This window comes from Lepus europaeus, chromosome 1, assembly GCF_033115175.1.
Source record: "Lepus europaeus isolate LE1 chromosome 1, mLepTim1.pri, whole genome shotgun sequence".
Taxonomy (NCBI): Eukaryota; Metazoa; Chordata; class Mammalia; order Lagomorpha; family Leporidae; genus Lepus; species Lepus europaeus.
In genome coordinates this window covers 66,448,159-66,467,736 of record NC_084827.1, presented here as the reverse complement: position 1 = coordinate 66,467,736, position 19,578 = coordinate 66,448,159, and the positions used below count along the sequence as shown (strand labels likewise).

General features: G+C 45.2%; 1 protein-coding gene across 3 annotated transcripts in view; it reads right to left on the bottom strand.

Moving 5' to 3' along the window:
• C1H2orf76 (chromosome 1 C2orf76 homolog) overlaps positions 1 to 19,578 on the bottom strand; it is an 84,968-nt gene that overhangs the window by 38,950 nt on the left and 26,440 nt on the right. For all 3 annotated transcript variants that reach the window (XR_009865217.1, XR_009865201.1, XM_062184745.1), the window contains exon 3: positions 16,356 to 16,500. Coding sequence is in view for 1 of the 3 variants with exons in the window: in XM_062184745.1 (XP_062040729.1) it covers positions 16,356 to 16,488 (133 nt within the window). In the remaining 2 variants the exon portion in view is untranslated. The remainder of the gene's footprint in view (positions 1 to 16,355; positions 16,501 to 19,578) is intronic.

The following is a 19,578-nucleotide window of genomic DNA, read 5'->3' as shown; positions in this document are numbered from 1 at the left end:
CAATAGATTACTTTAACACATTGCTTTAACAGAGCATTAGAGTTTAATTCTATGTCAAAGATAAATTGAGCTTCCTGTGATCTTTTGCTGTGAGGTTTCCTTCCTTTACCTTCTTTCATATTGGTGACCATGTTTCTGTGTTTCTGTGTGTAACACATCTTTAAGCATCTTTTGCAGGGCAGGATGAGTGGCAACAAATTCTTTCAGTTTCTGTTTGCTATGAAAAGTCTTAATTTCACCTTCATTCACAAATGAGAGCTTTGCAGGATATAGTATTCTGGGCTGGCAGTTTTTCTCTCTTAGTACCTGGGCTATGTCTCGCCATTCCCTTCTAGCTTGTAGGGTTTCTGATGAGAAGTCTGCTGTGAGTCTAATTGGAGATCCTCTAAGAGTAATCTGACGTTTCTCTCTTGCACATTTTAGGATCTTTTCTTTGTGTTTCACTGTGGTGAGTTTGATTACAACATGTCGTGGTGAGGATCTCTTTTGGTCATGTTTATTAGGGGTTCTATAAGCTTCCTGTACTAAGATGCCTCTGTCCTTCTCCAAACCTGGGAAATTTTCTGCTAGTATCTCACTGAAAATGCCTTCTAATCCTTTCTCCCTCTCCATGCCTTCAGGAACTCCTAGAACTCGAATGTTGGGTTTTTTAATAGTATCCTGTAGATTCTCGACAATATTTTTTAGATTTCTGATTTCTTCTTCTTTTCTTTGGTTTGCCTGTTTCCTTTCCTGTTCTCTGTCTTCTAAGTCCGATATTCTCTCTTCTGCTTCGCCCATTCTGTTTTTAAGGCTCTCTAATGTGTTTGTCATTTGATCTATTGAATTCTTCATTTCATTATGATTTCTCGTCACTATCAGAGTTTCTTGTTCCACTAGTTGTTTCATTTCATTTTGATTCCTCCTTAATATTTCATTTTCATGAGAGAGATTTTCTATCTTGTCCATGAAGGATTTCTGTGGTTCAAGAATTTGTTTTTGAGAAGTTCTTAATGTTCTTAGCAATTTTTTGAGATCCGCTTCTTGCATTTCTTCGATCTCATCATCTTCATAATCTTGAATTGGGGTGTCTTTTTCATTTGGGGGCGTCATAGTGTCTTCCTTGTTCTTGTTAGCTTGGTTTTTGCGTTTGTTGTTTGGCATGTTGGAGATATTTGGTTTCTTCACTGTGGTGTTTTTTCTTGTTACACTATGGCTCCTTATTAAGTGGACTGTCTGCTTTCGGTGGAGCCTTAGAGGCTTGAGATGAGTGTGGACTGAGAGCTGTGTTTGGTTCCTCAGGGCTGAGGGTGTGTCAAAGATGACACTCCCAGGTTAGGCGTGGTAAATCTCTCTTTTTTTGATTCAAAAGGGAAGTAATTCCGCACAGCTGAACGTAATTGGAGGTAGTAATTAGCAGGCAAATGATATACCCACAGGAGCCAGAGATTGGAAGCTCTTTCCCAAGGACCACACAGGGAATCTCTGCTGCCCTCAGTGTGGGCTCCAATTCTCCTGCAGTCTCCCACTGGGTTGCCAAGTTAGATGCTAATCTCTAGTTATTTCACCCCTCCCCCCAGAGTCAGGTTTTTCTGCTAGGCTCAGGGCCGGTGCAGACCTGAGGTCGCCCTGCTTATGACGTATGTCCAAAATGGCGCCTGCTCTTTGTCTTGCTCGCCTTTGAGAGGTGAGCGGAGAGAGAGAGACTCGTGTCCGTATCGGTCACTTTTTTTTTTCCTCTCTCTCTTCTAGTTAGCCTGGTGAACTTTTCCCCACGGAGTTTCAAGCCTCGTTCCCTCTAGCCTCCTCTTTCCGCTTGCCCGCTGGTGTCTCGGGCTATGGAGGTTCGGCTCACCTCGCGTTCCAGCGCTGGTGCGTTGAGTCTGCCGCTGCTGTCCCGAACTTGGGCTCCCACGCTCTCCACGCAGGTCCACTGTGAATCACTAGTTCCGGAAGAGTTTCCTCTGCTGTTTCTTCCCCTACTCTTCCTTGACCCTGCAGTATCTCCACTTATATTAACGTGTGTCTTGACGAACTATCAATGTGCTTCCTTCCTATTCCGCCATCTTGCCGCTCTCCCCATTATATATTTTTTAAAAAGATGTATTTTTGTGGGGCTGACACTGTGGTGTAGTGGGTAAAGCCTCCACCTGCAGTGCCAGCATTCCATATAGGCACTGGTTTGTTTCCCAAATCCAGTCTTTTCTATGGCCTGGGAAAGCAGTAGAAGATGGCTCAAATCCTTGGGCCCCTGCACCCACGTGGGAGACCCAGAAGCTCCTGGCTCCTGGCTTCAGATTGGCACAGCTCCGGCCACTGCGACCAATTGGAGAGTGAACCAGTGGACGGAAGACTCTGTCTCTCTCTGCCTCTCCTCTCTCTGTGTAACTCTGACTTTCAAATAAATAAATAAATAAATAAATCTTTTAAAAAAAAAGATATATTTATGTATTTAACTGAAAGGCAGTGGAGAGAGAGAGAGAGAGAGAGAGAGAGAGAATGAGAGAGATCGTCTATCTGCTGGTTGATTCTCCCAAAGAGTCATAACAGCCAAGTCTGGGCCAGGCCAAAGCCAGGAGTCAGGAACTCCACCCTGGGCTCCTGTATGGGTGGCAGGGGCCCAAGCACTTGGACCACACCATGCATTGCTTTCCCAGGCATGTTAGCAGGGAGCTGGATAGAAACAGAGCAGCCAGGACTCAAACCGGCGCCCATGTGGAATGTAAGCATCACAAGCAGTGGCTTAACCCACTGTGCCATACACAGGTCCCCACAAGTATTTAATTAATTAATTAATAACATTTGATAGCATAAGCCCTACAGTGGGCAACTTGACTATATATCAAAATTACATAAGCATATACCTCTTGATTGAGCCATTTCACCTTGGGAATTCATCAAAGAGAAGTATGGAGCACGCACACATGTGTTTGAAACGACACACACACAAGGGTACTAACAGCAGCACTGTACACAGAAGTGAACGCTCAGACAAACCCCAGTGGCCTACACTGAAGTGCTTGTTGAGTAACTTATAATATGCCCAAACAATGAAATGAATATTTCAAGTGGTAAAAAAAGGGGGGGAAGCTCTCCACTTAATAGATGATCTTCCAGTATGTCAAGGGGAAGGAGTGTCAGAAGGACGCAATTGTTCAGAAGCGCTCCTTTGAGTAACAAGGGTGTGATAAGAACATGAGTACGTGTTTGCAATTGCTTGTACCTGCGTGAGGAGGTGGGCACGGGCACCGGTTAGAAAGAAAAAAAGAGGCTTTCCAATGTTATTGTATATTTTGATCTTAAACCCACATTAATGTGTTAGCTATTAAAAAAACTAAACAAATAAATTTACACATCTGAATTAATTTATTTAGTTACTATAGAGACAGAGAAGAGAGAAAGATGGGGGCAGATGGGGGAAAGAGAGAGAGACTGATTCCTATCTGATGGTTCACTCCCCAGATATTTATAGTGGTCAAGGTTCAAGCTTTAAGCTTGGAACCCGATCCAGGTCTCCCATACAAGTGCTAGGAACCCAGTTACTTTAGCCATTACCTCTGCCTCCCAAGGTCTGCAATGGACAGAGCAGGGAACAGAATCCAGGTACTCCGATGCAGGATATGGGCAACCTAACCAGCAACTTGCCTGCTAGGCCAAAGACCGACCCCGGGAAATGTGCTTTTTACGTACATTTACCTTGAAGAGGTCAAACGTCCACCAAAAACGAAAACATAATTTATCCACTTACATTACAAGCATGTGAGTGCCTACTAGCAGGTATTCCAAGCACAGGCAAACACCCAGTCACTAAGAGAAGTACACTCATCACAGCGCATACTCTGGTGGTGATTTCCGAAACAGAGGTTGTTTGCAGCCAGTGCTGGGGTCTGACGAGGGTGGACCATTCCCTGGGTGCCCTTTTGGACTCATCCAGCTCAGCACAAGCTGTCATACTTGCTGCAGGCAGGCCCCAGGCACACATAATGCACTCCTCTCCCCATCAAAACCCCAGTGATATTCTTCACAGAAATGGGAAACAATCCCCGAATAGCAAAAGCCTTCTTGAGCAAAAAGAACAAAGCTATAAGCATCGTAATACTGCAAAAATATACTATAAAGCTACAGAAATCAAAACTGCATGGTATGGGCAAACCAAAAGAGACACGTAGCCCAATGGAACAATCTGGAAAACCCAGAAATGGAATCACATATGTACAGCCAATGTACCTTCAGTAAAAGTGTCAAGAACACACATCAGGAAAAAGACGATCTCCTTAATAACCAGTGTCAGGGAAAATGGAGATCTATATGAAAAAAAATATTAAAACATAAAACAAAGACCACTTACAGTGATTCTTTCTTTATATATAATATATATATGTGTGTATATATATATATATATGTATATATTTGAAAGGCAGAGTTAGAGGCAGAGGCAGAGGCAGAGGCAGAGGCAGAGAGAGAGAGAGAGAGAGAGAGAGAGAGGTCTTCCATCTGCTGGTTCCTTCTCAGATGGCCACAATGGTTGGAGCTACACTGATCCAAAGCCAGGAACCAGGAGCTTCCTCTGGGTCTCCCATGTGGGTACAGGGGCCCAAGGACTTGGTGGCCATCCTCTGCTACTTTACCAGGCCAGAGAAAAGAGCTGGGTCAGAAGTGGAGCAGCAGGGACCCGAACCAGAGCCCATATGGGATGCCGGCACTGCAGACCAGGCTTTAACCTGCTATGCCACAGCACCAGCCCTATGGTGATTCTTAATCAAACAAATTGACATGTGGCCAGAGAGGTAACACCAGGTGAGAGAAGCAGGCCAACCAGAGGGAGCTGTGGGGTCCAAGCGTATGCCCCCCACAAGAGGGGCTCCAGCACTCAGTTCTGATGGAGCACAGGGCTCTAAGGAATGCCAGCCTGGAATGGGCATACCTAAAGATAGAAATGGAAATGCCAAAAGCAGGGGGGGTCTAGGTGGAATTTTCTGATGTGGACCAAAAGAAACTCCGGAGGCGGGGCTGGCCGGCCAGACACCACCCTGAACCCTCCGCCTTAGGCGTCCAGGACTCACACACTTCTCCACTTCCTGCTCATCTCTAACTCACTAAGGAACTAGGGGTCAAGGAAGCACTCATCAAACCACAGACAGGAGCATTAACCCACTTACTGCACTGCCACTTACATCTCCTAGACTAGCACAAGGACATTCCCTCAATAGAGGCGGTGGGGGAGAACAAAGAGATGGGTCCAGGAAGCCGTTATCATCTAGAGGTGCTTGCAGTGAGAGAAATCAAGCCAGTGTTTGGCTCCACCTAGACTGCGGAGACAGAGGGCAATGCCCTAGAGAGAGCACCTTTCCTCTCTCTCGCTTTAGATCTCAGCCAGGCTGTCCCGCTCACGGAGAGGCCTCTGCTGATAAGCCGGCCTAAAGGAGGGGTCTTCTCTGATACGGTTTCCTTCCTAACATTTTTTCCCCACAACTTCAGTTTTTCTGTTTACTTATTTTTGTCTCTTCCCCACTAACTCATAAACTTCTTGAGACTAATATACTATGAGCCATCTCCTCAAAACCCAGGACAAGGTCTAATACATAGCAGGTTAACGAATTCTAGTTCCGTGAGGGCAGGGAACACAGCTCATTTTCTTCAACATGTGGCCGGTGCATAAGATAGTCACCGGTGGGCGGGCCTTGGTAAATACCTTGGGCTTCGGGATGGTGCTCTGAAACACTGAACCAGCTCTTTTAGGAAATGAGGCCCAGCTTCAGACCCTTTCACTTCCTGATCGTGTTAAAGATCTTGACTGGATGTCCCATTTTCCTAGCCACATCTCAGAAGCAAAGCAAAATCCATTTTGGAAAAACCTCAAATTATTTTCACGATTTTTTAATGCAAAATGCCTAGTATGCAATCAAAAATAGCCAAACATCTGTGATGACGTGACAGTAAAAACTAAAAGGCATAAGAGACCGTACAAGCAAGTCCACAGAAGATCCAGAAAATGGAGTTGTCAAATCTGGATTAAAAAATAACTTTGCAAAAAATATTTAAGGGGAAGAAAAATGTCAAGATTGATAATTTTGGCAGAGAATTGGAAACTAAGGACTGAATGACAATTATAAAACTAAAAAAAATAAGATAGTCACTGGGTATAGCATGCACTTAAAAAGATTCACGAATGAACGAATGAAGCTGAAGCTCTTCCACAGCAGTGGAGAACAGTGAGGAACATAACTGGTCTGTCCACTGCAGGTGTCGAGAGCTGGAACTGGAATCCAACCCTCCTGACAGCCACTCTTCTGCACTGAGAAGGCTGGGAACCAAGCCAGTTATCTTCTGCAGGTGCAGACAGACAGACAGAGGAGTCATTAAACACATTACAGTGTGGTAAGAGCTTTAGCAGAAATACACTCCAAAATGCCTGATCCAGCTCTCTGCTAAGGGTCTGGGTGAAGTTGTCCAGAGGGGCTGGGGGCCTGTGGGCCCCTCCGATGTAGGTAGAATGTGTTTCACAAGCAGGCTGCAGGCTGCCAGCTGTGGCTGGAAAGCCTGTCTCCAGACTGACTGGCATCTCCCCCACTCATAGCTTCTTGTGCTTCATGTGCGACCTTGCGTCTTTAAATCACACCTTCAGGGTGGGGGCAGTCTCACTCGGAGCTGGCAGGGGAAGGGGCTGAGCCCCTGGGGAGAGTCAGACTGGTTCCAGGAGATCCAGGCTATCTTGTGTGACCTTATGGCTTTAAATCACACATCCAGGGTTGTTGCAATCTTTCACCCAGAGCTAGCAGAGGAGGGAGCTGAGTCCCTAAGGAGACGGACTGTCTCCAGGAGACCCAAGCCAATCAGCAAATGTATGTGAAATCCCCTGTCCAATGCGCACCCCCAGTAGGATATCCCAACAAACAGATAGCAATGCCTTAAAAACTCGGGACACTTTCTCAAAGCCAGTGTCCCGCTCAGGCACTCCTGGGCTCCTCTCAGTATTTGAGGGCAAGCTTTGCCTCACTGTCCCCTTCCTCTTCCTGGCTCCCCATGTGGTCGTGCCTCCGTGCCTCTGCACCTGCCACGTGCAGCCCCTGTCCCCCACGAGATGCTGGACTGCGGGGCTGGCGGATTCTGTGAGCTGAAAGGAAGCTTTTCTTCCCTAATGAAGCTTCTCGAATATTTTAGTTAAAATAATGAAAAATAGACTAATACATTTGTACAAATATGTTCTATTACTAAATAAAGACTTTTTAAAAAATATTATTCTAGAAAAATGTTCCTTAGTAGATATACAAGGGGCTTTTGAAAAGTTTATGCAAAATGTACAGAATTTGGGAAAAAAAGAAAACAGGTACCAGTGCTGTGGCTTTGCAGCCAACTGGGAAATGAACCAGCAGATGGAAGACCTCTCTGTCTACATCTGCCTCTCTGTAACTGCCTTTCAAATACAAAAGCAAATCTTAAGAAAAAAAAAAAAAGAGAGAGAGACCAGAAGCCATGCTTATCACTAAAAAAAAAAAGAAAAAACTAGGCATAGATTTTAAAATTTTTGCAACAAAAAAAACTACATTTTAGTTCAGGTTTCCATGAACTTTTTGAAGTCCACTTGTATATTTTTTCTTTCTTTTTATTTTTTTAAAGATTTTATTTATTTACTTGAAAGGCAGAGTTGCAGAGAGAGGGAGAGACAAAGAGAAAGGTCTTCCATCTGCTGGTTCACTCCCCAAATGGCCTCAATGGCTGCAGCTGAGCCAATCCGAAGCCAGAAGCCAAGAGCTTCCTCTGGGTCTCCCAAGCAGGTGCGAGGGCCCAAGCATTTGAGCCATCTTCAAATGCTTTCCCAGGCCACAGCACAGCTGGATAGGAAGAGGAGCAGCCAGGACTTGAACCAGTGCCTATATGGGATGCCAGCGCAGGTGGAGGTTTAGCCTTCTACACCACAGCACCACCCCTACTTGTATATCTTTATAAATATTTTTCTCAAGTATGTGTTTTGTCTTTTCATGTTCTCTCTTTTTTTTTAAGATTTATTATTTATTTGAAACTCGGAGTGACACAGAGAGAGGAGAGGGAGGGAGAGATGGAGGGAGGGAGGGAGAGAGAGAGGTCTTCCATCTGCTGGTATAGTCCCCAGATGGCCGGAACAGCCGGAGCTGCACCAACCTGAAGCCAGGAGCCAGGAACCCCTTCCTGGTCTCCTATGCGGGTGCAGGGGCCTAAGGACTTGGGCCATCCTCCAATGCCCCCTCAGGCCACACCAGAGAGCCAGATCAGAAATGGGGCAGCCGGGACTCGAACCAGGGCATATATGGGATACTTGCACTGCAGGCAGCGGCCTCACCCGCCACGCCACAGTGCCAGCCCCAATGTTCTTCTCTTTTTCTTAAGATTTATTTTTATTTATTTGAAAGGCAGAGTTACAGAGAGAGAGAGAGAAGAGAGAGAGAGAGAGAGGTCTTCCATCTGCTGGCACGCCTCAAATGGCTGCAACAGTTGAGGTGAGGGCAGGCTGAATTGAGGAACCTAGAATTCCATCCAGATCTCCCATGTGGGTGGTGGAGGCTCAAGCACTTGGGCCATCTTCTGCTGCTTTCCCAGGCACCTTAGCAGGGAGCTGGATAAGAAGTAGAGCAGCTGGGACTTGAGTGCAGGTGGCAGCTTAACCTATTGGACCACAAAGCCTGCCCCTTTTCATTTTCTTTACTATGTGTTTTTTTGGTTTTTGTTTTTTTGTTTTTTGTTTTTTTGTTGTTTTTGGGTTTTTTTTGTTTTTTTTTTTTTTGTTTTTTTACAGGCAGAGTGGATAGTGAGAGAGAGAGACAGAGAGAAAGGTCTTCCTTTTTGCCGTTGGTTCACCCTCCAATGGCCGCTCCGGCCAGCTCATCACGCTAATCTGAAGCCAGGAGCCAGGTGCTTCTCCCGGTCTCCCATGCCGGTGCAGGGCCCAAGCACTTAGGCCATCCTCCACTGCCTTCCCGGGCCATAGCAGAGAGCTGGCCTGGAAGAGGAGCAACCGGGACAGAATCCGGCACCCCAACCGGAACTAGAACCCGGTGTGCCAGCGCCGCAAGGCGGAGGATTAGCCTGTTAAGCCACGGCGCCGGCCACTATGTGTTTTGAAAGCACTTAGTTTCTTAATTTTTAATTCTTAATTTCTTAATTTTGCTGAATTCTGATTTTTTCTTTTATAGTTTGAGCTTACTATACTATATTTAAGAAATTTTCACTAAAATCAAAGTAAAATTTTTTTCTTACATTTTCTTCAAGATGTTTTATAGCTTCAGCTTTCATTTACACCTTAGCCAATTTTGAGTTATTTCTGTATATAGCAGGAGGTAAGAGTTGGGCTCCATTTATTTGCATATGCCTATCCAATTGTCCCAGTACCTTTTTGGAAAGATGACCCCTTTCCCTAAATGCCTTGGGCAAAAATCATTGAACACATGTGTGTCTATTTCTGGACCTTGTTTTCCAATGATACATATGTCCACCTTGACTCTCCTGGTTTTACAATGTGGCCATGAAATCAAGTAGTGCCATTGCTTCAACTATTTTCTTTCTTTCTGCAAGTCATTTTGACCATTCTAAATCTTTTATCTTCACTTATAAATTTTAGAATAAAAATTACCACATTACCTGAAAGGGGAAAAAAGCCTGCTGAGCTGCTGATGGGAATTGGAATGTATATCATTTTGAGGAGACACAGCATCTCAACAGTATTGAGTTTTCTGGCCTATGAACAAAACAACAGTATGTCTCCTCCACTTATTTAAGTGCTGTAAAATCTCTCTCAGTGCTGTCCAGGGTCTTCACTGTAAATGTCTCACATCTCTCTCAAATAGATCCTGAAGTATCCCGTGGGTTTTGATAGTTGGAAATTTTGTTTTCAGTTTCTGACCATACAAGTATATTGCCAGTAATCAGAAATGCAATTGATTTTCGTAAATTCTGTAAGACACTAGCTTAGATTTTTCCTTTAAAATAGCAATACAGTGTGAGACTAAAGAAGGGGGAGACTGTGCACACCAAAGGAGATTAGAGGTCTCAGGGAAAGACACAGAGGACTGTGCACGTGTGTTTCTTAGTTCTATGCGTAGTTCTATGCGAAAGAAGCCAGTCGGAAAAGACCGTGTGCTCTATGTTTCCACTTATGCAGCGTGCTGGAAAAGGTAAAACTACAGAGATAGGGGGAAAAATCAGTGGCTGCCAAGGGTGCAGGGAAGGGAGGAGGAGGACAAAGAGGTGCAGCCCAGATATCCTGGGTGACACCACAGGGTGGCCATGGAGCATGGTACAGTTGTCCAAAACCCAGAGAGCTTTACAGCACAAAGAACAAACGCGAATGTGTGCGAAGTAAAAACCAAAAAAAGGAAGTCAGGGGTCTCAGATAAGAGTGCAGGTATGACAAGAGAATCCAGCTGAGATACAGATGCATGAAATGACCTACTCCAAGAGGATGGAAGGTGCTGATCTAAAAACACTGGGAATGCACAGGTTCTGTAAGACCAAGGAGCAAACAACTGCACACAGGCACTGTAGTCTAGTCAACACCAAGTTGCTTCCCAAGGGGATACACTCCTCTAGGCACACACCGGAATTAAACAAGTAAAGAGACGGCAGGTGGAGAGTCATGTGTCTCCCTGTTGGTGTGGGAACTAATAATGAACAAGAAAATCTTGGGGCAGACTGATGGCCTAGTGGTTAGGACACCAGTTGCGATACCTATGTCTGGTAGTGTAGTACCAGGGTTCAAGTCCCACCTCTTTTCCTGATTCCAACTTCTGGTAACACACCCTCAGAGGCAGCAGGTGATGGCTCAAGGAGTTGGGTCCCTGCCACCCACCAGGGAGGCCTGGATTGGGCTCTTACTCCCAGCTTCAGCCTGGCCCAGAGACATTTGGGAGTGAACCAGCAGAGGGGATCTCTCTCTTAACTCTCAAACAAATAGACACAAATTTCATTTAATAAAACAGAAAAAAGAAAATCCTTCTAACCATACAGCATTCCCCAACATAAAAGACTGCTTTACAAAGTAACATGTCACCAGGAGTGGCAGGTTCTGAAGAAGGAACTCTGACCTGGGAGGCTGGGCAAAGATCTCCTCAGAGATTTCCTTCTGAGGACGGGGTAATTTCACATCCAGGAGTCTTACCAAGTACTGAAATGCTCCCAAATCAGTGAGTCAGTAAAACATATAGATAACTGATTTGTGGACTACTCTGGATCTACAAAATCAGTTGTCTATTGAAGGTAATTTATTATGGGACCTCTGTGATCACAGTATCTGGTTACCATCAACTGCCCAGATTTTAACAACTGTTTTGCTATATTATGAGTATTTGTTATACTTACCTATAAATACATCCCATGTAGTTACATTTTTTTAATGTACACATTTGGACACATTACATTTATGACTTCATGTTTTAATGGCTGAATGCCCTCGTACAATGATTCTCAGTGAAGAGTGAATCAAATTGCACCAAAGTTTCTTGGCAGAGGGAAAAGTCAGACAACTGTGGCAGGTGACAATGGATGGCAAGAAAGCGATGACGATCAGAACAGTTCGAAAGGGAATAAGGCCTCTAAAATAACCCCAAGAGATCTTTCGTCACAATGACCATTCCTGTCTGGACAAAACGCACTCTGCCACAATGTCATGCCAACCTTCCAGCTCTCGGTGTTCAAAACACTGGAGCAGAATGAAGCCAAAGGCTCTTTTGATGCGGAGTGAATCTGCTCATTGCAGAGATCCTACGTAAGCAAGCCAGCCAGTGAAGAGAATAAACGGGCAATTTAGTGCAGCGTATGTTTCAGTCAGACTGCCTGGCCTGATCTGCAGTCTTGCCTTGTATTAGCCACGGGACAGTGTCTTCCATCTTTCTGTCCCTTCGTTTCTTCCCCTGTAAAATGGGGACAGGAACAGTTGCTAATTTGGAAGGGTGCGGTGAGGATGAAATGAGATCAGCTGGACATCTAAACACACTCCCTCTAGCATTGTTATTACTCTCTCAGAAACCCCTCACTATCAAACGAGCCTGTCCCTGCTATGGACACGGGTCCTAAAAGGCAAGCATGCGGCCCACTGATCTTTCCGAGTGCCATAGGACCACAAATCAGATGACAAAGAGAGGTTTGGACACACAGCCCACAACTCAAAAGAAATCTGTTCCCCAAGAGTTACCCTTTGAGTGGGTGGAACACATGGCCCCACAGGCACAAATGGAGCAAGCCTGGGGATGCCATTACTAATGTGGGCGAGGGATGTGTTCAGGCCTGAGGCTGGAGCCACTGCTGTGCTGCAGCGGGCAGCCTGTGGAACCTGGCAAGAGAAGAACACGGTGACCCTGGAAAGACCTCGCCCGCTGGCCTGCAGCAGCTGAGGTTACATGCTACTCTCAAGGCTTCCAGAAGACAGTCAGAGCCCTGGCTGGACGGACACAGAGAAGTGCTGTCACCCATCACACACAGAAAGAAAGATAAAAACATGTGGACACTGCTTTCTATTTTGCAGCCTGAATATGCTTCGAGTAAGCAAGAACATTCTCTAACTGATATTGTGGGGACCAGAAAATGTCACCCTAAAATATGCCTCTTTGGCATAAGGACTGTTTGGGGGCAGAAGGGAATTAAGACGCACATGCAGGGGAATTCTCTGCCCTCCTCCCTCTATTTGCTGAAAAGTAGGCTGCAGGTTCCACAGACAAAAGCTGTCCTACCTCCCTTCTCTTCCAGGGAGAACAGAGAGCAACTGCTGAAGATAATCGCAGACCCCTGGGCCCGAAATTCGCTTTACTCATGAGCACTTATCAGTCCTCTGCTTTCTCTCAGGTTGTTGCCACAAGACACTCAAAGTCCTTTTTCTTTATCTTTTTCTCTGAAAAGTCATTATTGTTTGTTGGAGATGCTTTATGAGCAGGAATTCAAAGCCACCTCTCAGAGAGCTACTCATTCTCTGGGTGTCCCCCTTGTATATATGAAATATGCATGCTAATGAACCTGTTTATTTTTCTCTTGATATGTATTAAATATGCATGGTGACAAGCTTGTTCCTTTCTCCTGCTAAATCTTTTGGTATAGGATCCTTTCCAAATAAGAATTTATAAAGGTTGAGAAAAAATAATTTTTCTTCTCCAACAAGATTATCTCAGTACTTTCAATTTGCCCCCAGTAAAGAAGAATACAGCCATAAAACTTCACACTCCGGGCTAGCATTGTAGTGCACTGGGTTAGGCTGCTGCCAACAAAGCCAGCACCCCATATTGGAGCACTGGTTTGAGTCCTGGCTGCTCCACTTCCAATCCAACTCCCTGCTAATGGGCCTGATAAAGCAGCAGAAGATGGTCCAAGCATGTGGGTCCCTGCCACCCGTGTGGGAGACCTGGATCGAGTTCCTGGCTCCTGGCTTCAGCCTGACCCAGCTTTGGCTGTTGTGGCCATTTGGGGAGTGAAGGAAAAGATGGAAGATCTTTCTCTCTCTCTCTTCCCCTCTCTCTGTCACTCCACAGAGTTTGAAACAGAGGAAGGGCCCTCTCACTCCACCTTTCCTACATCCTGGACACCCCCCGTCCTTGCTGTAAAAGCCCTGTGGCTTAGCGGGTGAAGCTGCTGCCTGCAGCGCCAGCATCCCATATGGGCACTGGTTCAAGACCCAGCTGCTCCACCTCTGATCCCGCTCTCTGCTGTGGCCCAGGAAAGCAGTAGAAGATGGTCCAAGTCCTTGGGCTCCTGCACCCACGTGGGAGACCTGGAAGAAGCTCCTGGCTCCTGGCTTTGGATCACCTCAGCTCCGGCCATTGCGGCCAATTTGAGAGTGGACCAATGGATGGAAGACCTCCCCCCCCCCCCCCCCCGCCGCCTCTCCTTCTCTCTGTGTAACTCTGACTTTCAAGTAAATAAATAAATAAATCTTTAAAAAAAATAAATCCCTGGAAAGTGCTTCTCTGGGGAGCTCCACTTCCCACTGTCTCCTTTACTTGTCACACACACAAAGCCTTCCTCTGTGCAACTCCACTTGACACTGATTATTAAGCAACACCCTCAAAGGACGGAGCCCTCACATCTGCTGACGCTACATCCTCCCGATGAAACCCTATGAACAGTCACCACCAGGTACAGTGACTGGCCCCGGTCTTCTCCATGGCAGAGTATGTACTGTGTACTCAAACAAGGCGGGAGGGCAAACCACCCAAGACTACAAACACAAGAGAGATGAGTTGAGAAAACTGACCATGTCCATCAGGAAGTCAATGCTGAGGATTCACTATGTTCTACAAAGTTAGCTACCCACACCTGCACTGCACACACAAGCAAACCAACTCCTGGTTTCCAAACACCATTCTCTAGTCATGTATCAGCAGCTCCCCAGAGAGCTGGCTGGTCCAAGGCTGGGCCAAGTGAAGACCAGAAGTCTAGAACATCTTGTACCAAAGAGTAAGGAGGCACTCAAAAATGGATGTGGACATGTTGAAAGGACACAGGAGTTAGGCTGAAGGGGATCCCAAGATGGAGATATTGGGGCAGCAAAATAAATAAAGTAATAAAGAATGATAAAGTCGGAATTCAGGAGACCACAGAGATACAAACAAGGAATCACATTAATGGGAAGGGGCTGGTAGAAAGCTCTTCCTTACTATAGAAAGGCAACTAAAATATGTGGAAGGAGTGGCAGAAATAGAAAAACCACGTGCCAATCTGCATAATAACTGATTCAGGCATAAACTATCAAAGAAAGCTGTGATAGTAGATGGAAATTTGAGAACGGGATAATCGTGCATTCTCAGACAATACCCCTAACAAGGTACTTTTGAATTATAATGAAGTTTATGATGAGGAAAGCTGGCAGACACCTGAATCAATGGGACTCGTCCTGCTGGGAGGCACCGGGTTGACGTCAGCATCCCTTCTACAAGTTTCCCGCCAAAAGGCACAGCTGAAATCTAACCCAAGAGAAAACATCAGACCAGACCAGTTGAGGAGGATTCTGAAAACATAACTACCTGTTCTATGCAAAATTATCAATATGGGGCCAGCACTGTACACGGTGCGTTAAATTACTGCTTGTGACGCCAGCATTCCGTATCGGAGTGTCACCTGCAGTCCCACGACCCTGCTTCCAATCCAGCTTCCTCCTAATGCACCTGGGAAGGCAGCAGAGAACAGCTCAAGTACTTGGGTCCCTGCCACCCACGTGTAGGACCCAGATAGAGTCCCAGGCTCCTGGCTTTGGCCTGGTCCAGATCTGGCAGTTGTTGACATTTGGGAAGGGAACAGTGGATGGAAGGTTCTCATAGTGTCTCTTTCTCTTTCAAATAAATATATATTTTAGAAGTCATCAACGTGATGAAATAAACAGAAGACTCCAAAATCTTTCAGATTAAAGGAACTGAATGCAACATATGACGTACTTTTCTTTTGTTATGAAAGACCTTATTGGGACAATTAAAACCTCAGTGAGGTCTCTAAATCAAACAACAGCATTGTTTCAATGCCAAGTTTTTGATTTTGATCTTTGTACAGCGGTTACAAAAGAGAATGAGAATTCCATGTGTTTAGGAAATACACACTGAAATGTGCGGATTCAGTCACATATTTCTAAATGGTTCGGAAAGAAAAAACTAAGGGACTAAGGTGGGTAAGGAGAGAGAGAGGAGCAGGAAAGAGAAGGGGAGAGAGACAGAGGGGAAGAGAAACTTCAGATTGTGTTAGCTTTTGGGGAACTGTGTGAAGAGCATCAGGGACACGGTCCTGTCCTTGCAACTGCCTGTCGTCAGTCTAAAATTATGTCCAAGCCAAGCCAAATATATATATATATATATATATATATATATATATATATATATATATACATATATATATATATATATATACACACACACACACAAACAAAATTGTCAGATATGTAGGATGCATTTGCCCAAACCCCTGAAGGAGTACATGGTGATCTGTGCATTGCACCCCACAAAAATGACACTCCAATTAAAATAAGAAAAGCTTACCCTAGATGTTTTATCAAATGTGAATGAGCGAAACACGTCAGTTATTAAAATCAGAGGTGGGAACAGGCATTTGACATAGCATTTAAGGCTCACATTGGGATGCTCACATCCCACATTGGAGTGCCTGGGGTCAAGTCCCAGCTCTGCTCTCGATTCCAGCTTCCAGACAACGCAGACCCTGGGAGGAAGCTCACGTAATTGGGTCCCCACCATGCATTGGGAGGAGTTTGACTGAGTCCCCAGCTCCTGGTTTTGGTGTGCAGGCATTTAAGGAGTAAAGCATCACACAGGAATACTCACCCTCTCTTGCTCTGTCTCTCAAATATTTTTTAAAATTGGTCATGATTAGTGTCACAGTCAACTACTTTTAATACTAATAAACCCAAATGTAATATTGCCTACCTTGTTTTAGGAATACTATAAATTCCTTTACGGTTTGGTCCAAGTTAATCCCATGATACACTATGGGTTTGAAGTTGCGGTGTTCAAATGAACGAATGAGGCGAACTGTGATGGTCACTTCTTCAGGAGCCATATGAAGAAATTCCTGTGGCCAGAGACACAAGAATGGTCTAAACAAGATCAACTCACAATTATCTACAGGATCCCAGCCCACATTCCACCCCAGCTCTCTGCACCCAGCCCATCCCTCCATGCTGTGCGGTCACTGACAGAGTTCCCCAATGGAAGCTGGAGTCCAGGGCACCCAGAAGAGGCCCAATATTAAGTCCACCTATGCAGGGATCCTGGACAGCTCTGTCAGTCACAGAGGCTTGAGGGGTAGGAGATTGACAGGGCACAGAAGATAAACAGCAATGCCATGAGGGCACGTGTGTGTGTGTGTGTGTGTATGGCCAAATGCAGGGTACGTGGCAGACACATGACACCTTTGGATGTTCTGTGCCAGTGGATCCTGAGACAGAAATACATTAATATTAGAGTCAACAGTCCATGGAGGGCATTTCAATCTCAGAAATACTTTTGGCTTTCAGGACTGATTATGTAACTATAGGCCATGTTCCTACTCCTTTTTCACAATCTTGAAGTTGAGTATGCACAGTCCATCCTCAAAGCTATGTACTAGTCCTAGGTGCCAGGTGTTAACATTATCTCATTTAATTTTTTCACCAAAGCATTTTTTTAAAGCTTTACTTATTTATTTATTTTATTTGAAAGTCAGAGTTACACAGAGAGAGGAGAAGCAGAGAGAGAGAGAGAGAGAGAGAGGTCCTCCATCTGATGGTTCACTCCCCAATTGGCTGCAATGGCTGGAGCTGTGCCAATCTGAAGCCAGGAGCCAGGAGCTTCTTTCCAGGTCTGCCACGCAAGTACAGGGGCCCAAGGACTTGGGCCATCTTCTACTGATTTCCTAGGCCATAGCAGAGAGCTGGATGGGAAGTGGAGCAGCCGAGTCTTGAACCAGCACCCATATGGGATGCCAGCACTGCAGGCCAGGGTGTTAACCTGCTGCGCCACAGTGCCGGCCCTACCAAAGCATTTTTTTGAAAATGAGGAGACAGATTCAAAAAGACTGCATAAATGACCCAAGGTCATATAGTTGGTAAGTAATGGAGCCAGGAATCGAGCATAAACTTAATTCAACATCCACACTTTCTATTGTGCTTTAAAAAAAATCAAAGTTATTATCTCCAGAACAATCTGCAAAGTTTCTAGTGTTTTAAGGATATCAGCTTGACAAACTTCTCTTTAGTAGTAGCTACTCCATGCTATTTTCAACTTTGCATGTAACTTTTAACCAGGATGTACAGTAACAGTCACTCTTCGTTATCCTTGGGGGAATGATGGTAGAATTTCCCATAGATACCAAAATCCATGATGCTCAAGTCCCTTTATAAAATGTCACAGTATTTATATGGAACCTATCTAATCCTCCCATAGGCTGAATTGCTTCCTTTGATACAGCACATCAAAATTTCCTTTTATTGCAATACAAACATTTGAAAGCCAGAATATCTAATTATCTGCCCTGATTACTATGCTGTAGCCAAAATACCCAATGCTTTCTTTACATTCCTTTCCCACAGAGTACTCTGCATGTAAGTTCTTGGTGCTGGGTCTCATCTCATTGACTTCAGTCTTCTAAAACACTTGGGAATACTTGAAATGTATTGGTGCTGCTTCTCTGGGTCAAATCAAAAAGAACTAAAGGCCGGCGCCGTGGCTTAATAGGCTAATCCTCCGCCTGCGGCGCCGGCACACCAGGTTCTAATCCCAGTTGGGGCGCCAGATTCTGTCCCGGTTGCCTCTCTTCCAGGCCAGCTCTCTGCTGTGGTCCGGGAGTGCAGTGGAGGATGGCCCAAGTCCTTGGGCCCTGCACCCCATGGGAGACCAGGAGAAGCACCTGGCTCCTGGCTTCGGATCAGCGTGGTGTGCTGGCTGCGGCGCACCAGCCACGGAGGCCATTGGAGGGTGAACCAATGGCAAAGGAAGACCTTTCTCTCTGTCTCTCTCTCTCTCTCACTGTCCACTCTGCCTGTCCAAAAAAAAACCTAAAGTATACTGGAAGTCATTCAAATACACTCCAACTATGGAGTCCATATAAATTACTGCTATCAAGGAAGGAAGAGAAACATACCACAACTCATATCCTAGGCTTTCAAAAGTATGGGTATACAAGTCTATTTCAGCATAGAATCGGTTTTTCTATCTACTACATGAAATTACTAGCAAGAACAGTATAAGAACAAGGCTTATGCCTAAATTGACTTAGTCATAATCCATTCCTGTCGTAGCACTCTCTGAAGGGTTCTATCCATGATACAGGCAGCGGCATCTGAATGCCTCACTTCCTGATTCACTCTGAACTCCCTTAGGAACAGTGCTCCTGTGATCTTTTTTAAGCTGAGAATATCTGTTCATTAAGAGGTACCCCAGGTGTACCAGTCTTTCTCTCCATTCAGATAACAATGTTCTTACTTCTGCCTCCTTTGGGGCACCTGGAACATCATCTTCTCACCTCTGTCAGGCCGTAGAGGGGGGTCTCCTGGTACAGGGGAAGGGAATGTGGTGGTAGGGTTGAGAGTCAGGTTACTAAGGTCCTTTGTCAACATTTCTGGACAGACGGTGTGACAGGCTGAATCCTGAGAATTTTTTTCAGTGGATATCCAAAAAGACGCCGAGGTCAAGGTTGGGTTAAGCTTTTGAGGTGGGTCCACAGCAGTCTAGTTACAGCTCTTAGGTGCTTGGATCTCAGAGAAAGGAGTACTGGACTCTCTTGTCACTCTAAGGGAGCCTGAAAAAAACCTAACAGCCAGGAAGACCCTGAAAACCCAGCCTCAGAACAGAGGTGAAATGAGCCAGTCTAAAGATAAGGTCTGGTTTCCTTTTACACTCCTCCCCTAGGCTTTAAATCACCTCTAGATCACTTACATCTAACATAGCGTGAATGCTCTGTAAGTAGTTGTTAAAGTGTATCGTTTAGGGAATAATGACAGGGGGAAAAGTCTGCACACGCTCAGTACAGATGCAGATTATATTTTAATATTTTCAATCCCTGTTTGGTTGAAGCCATGGATGCAGAACCCACATATGTGGAACTCATAGATACAGAGGACTGACCATAATAAGGAAAAACCATCTGTAATGCTAACAAATGTAAGAAGAG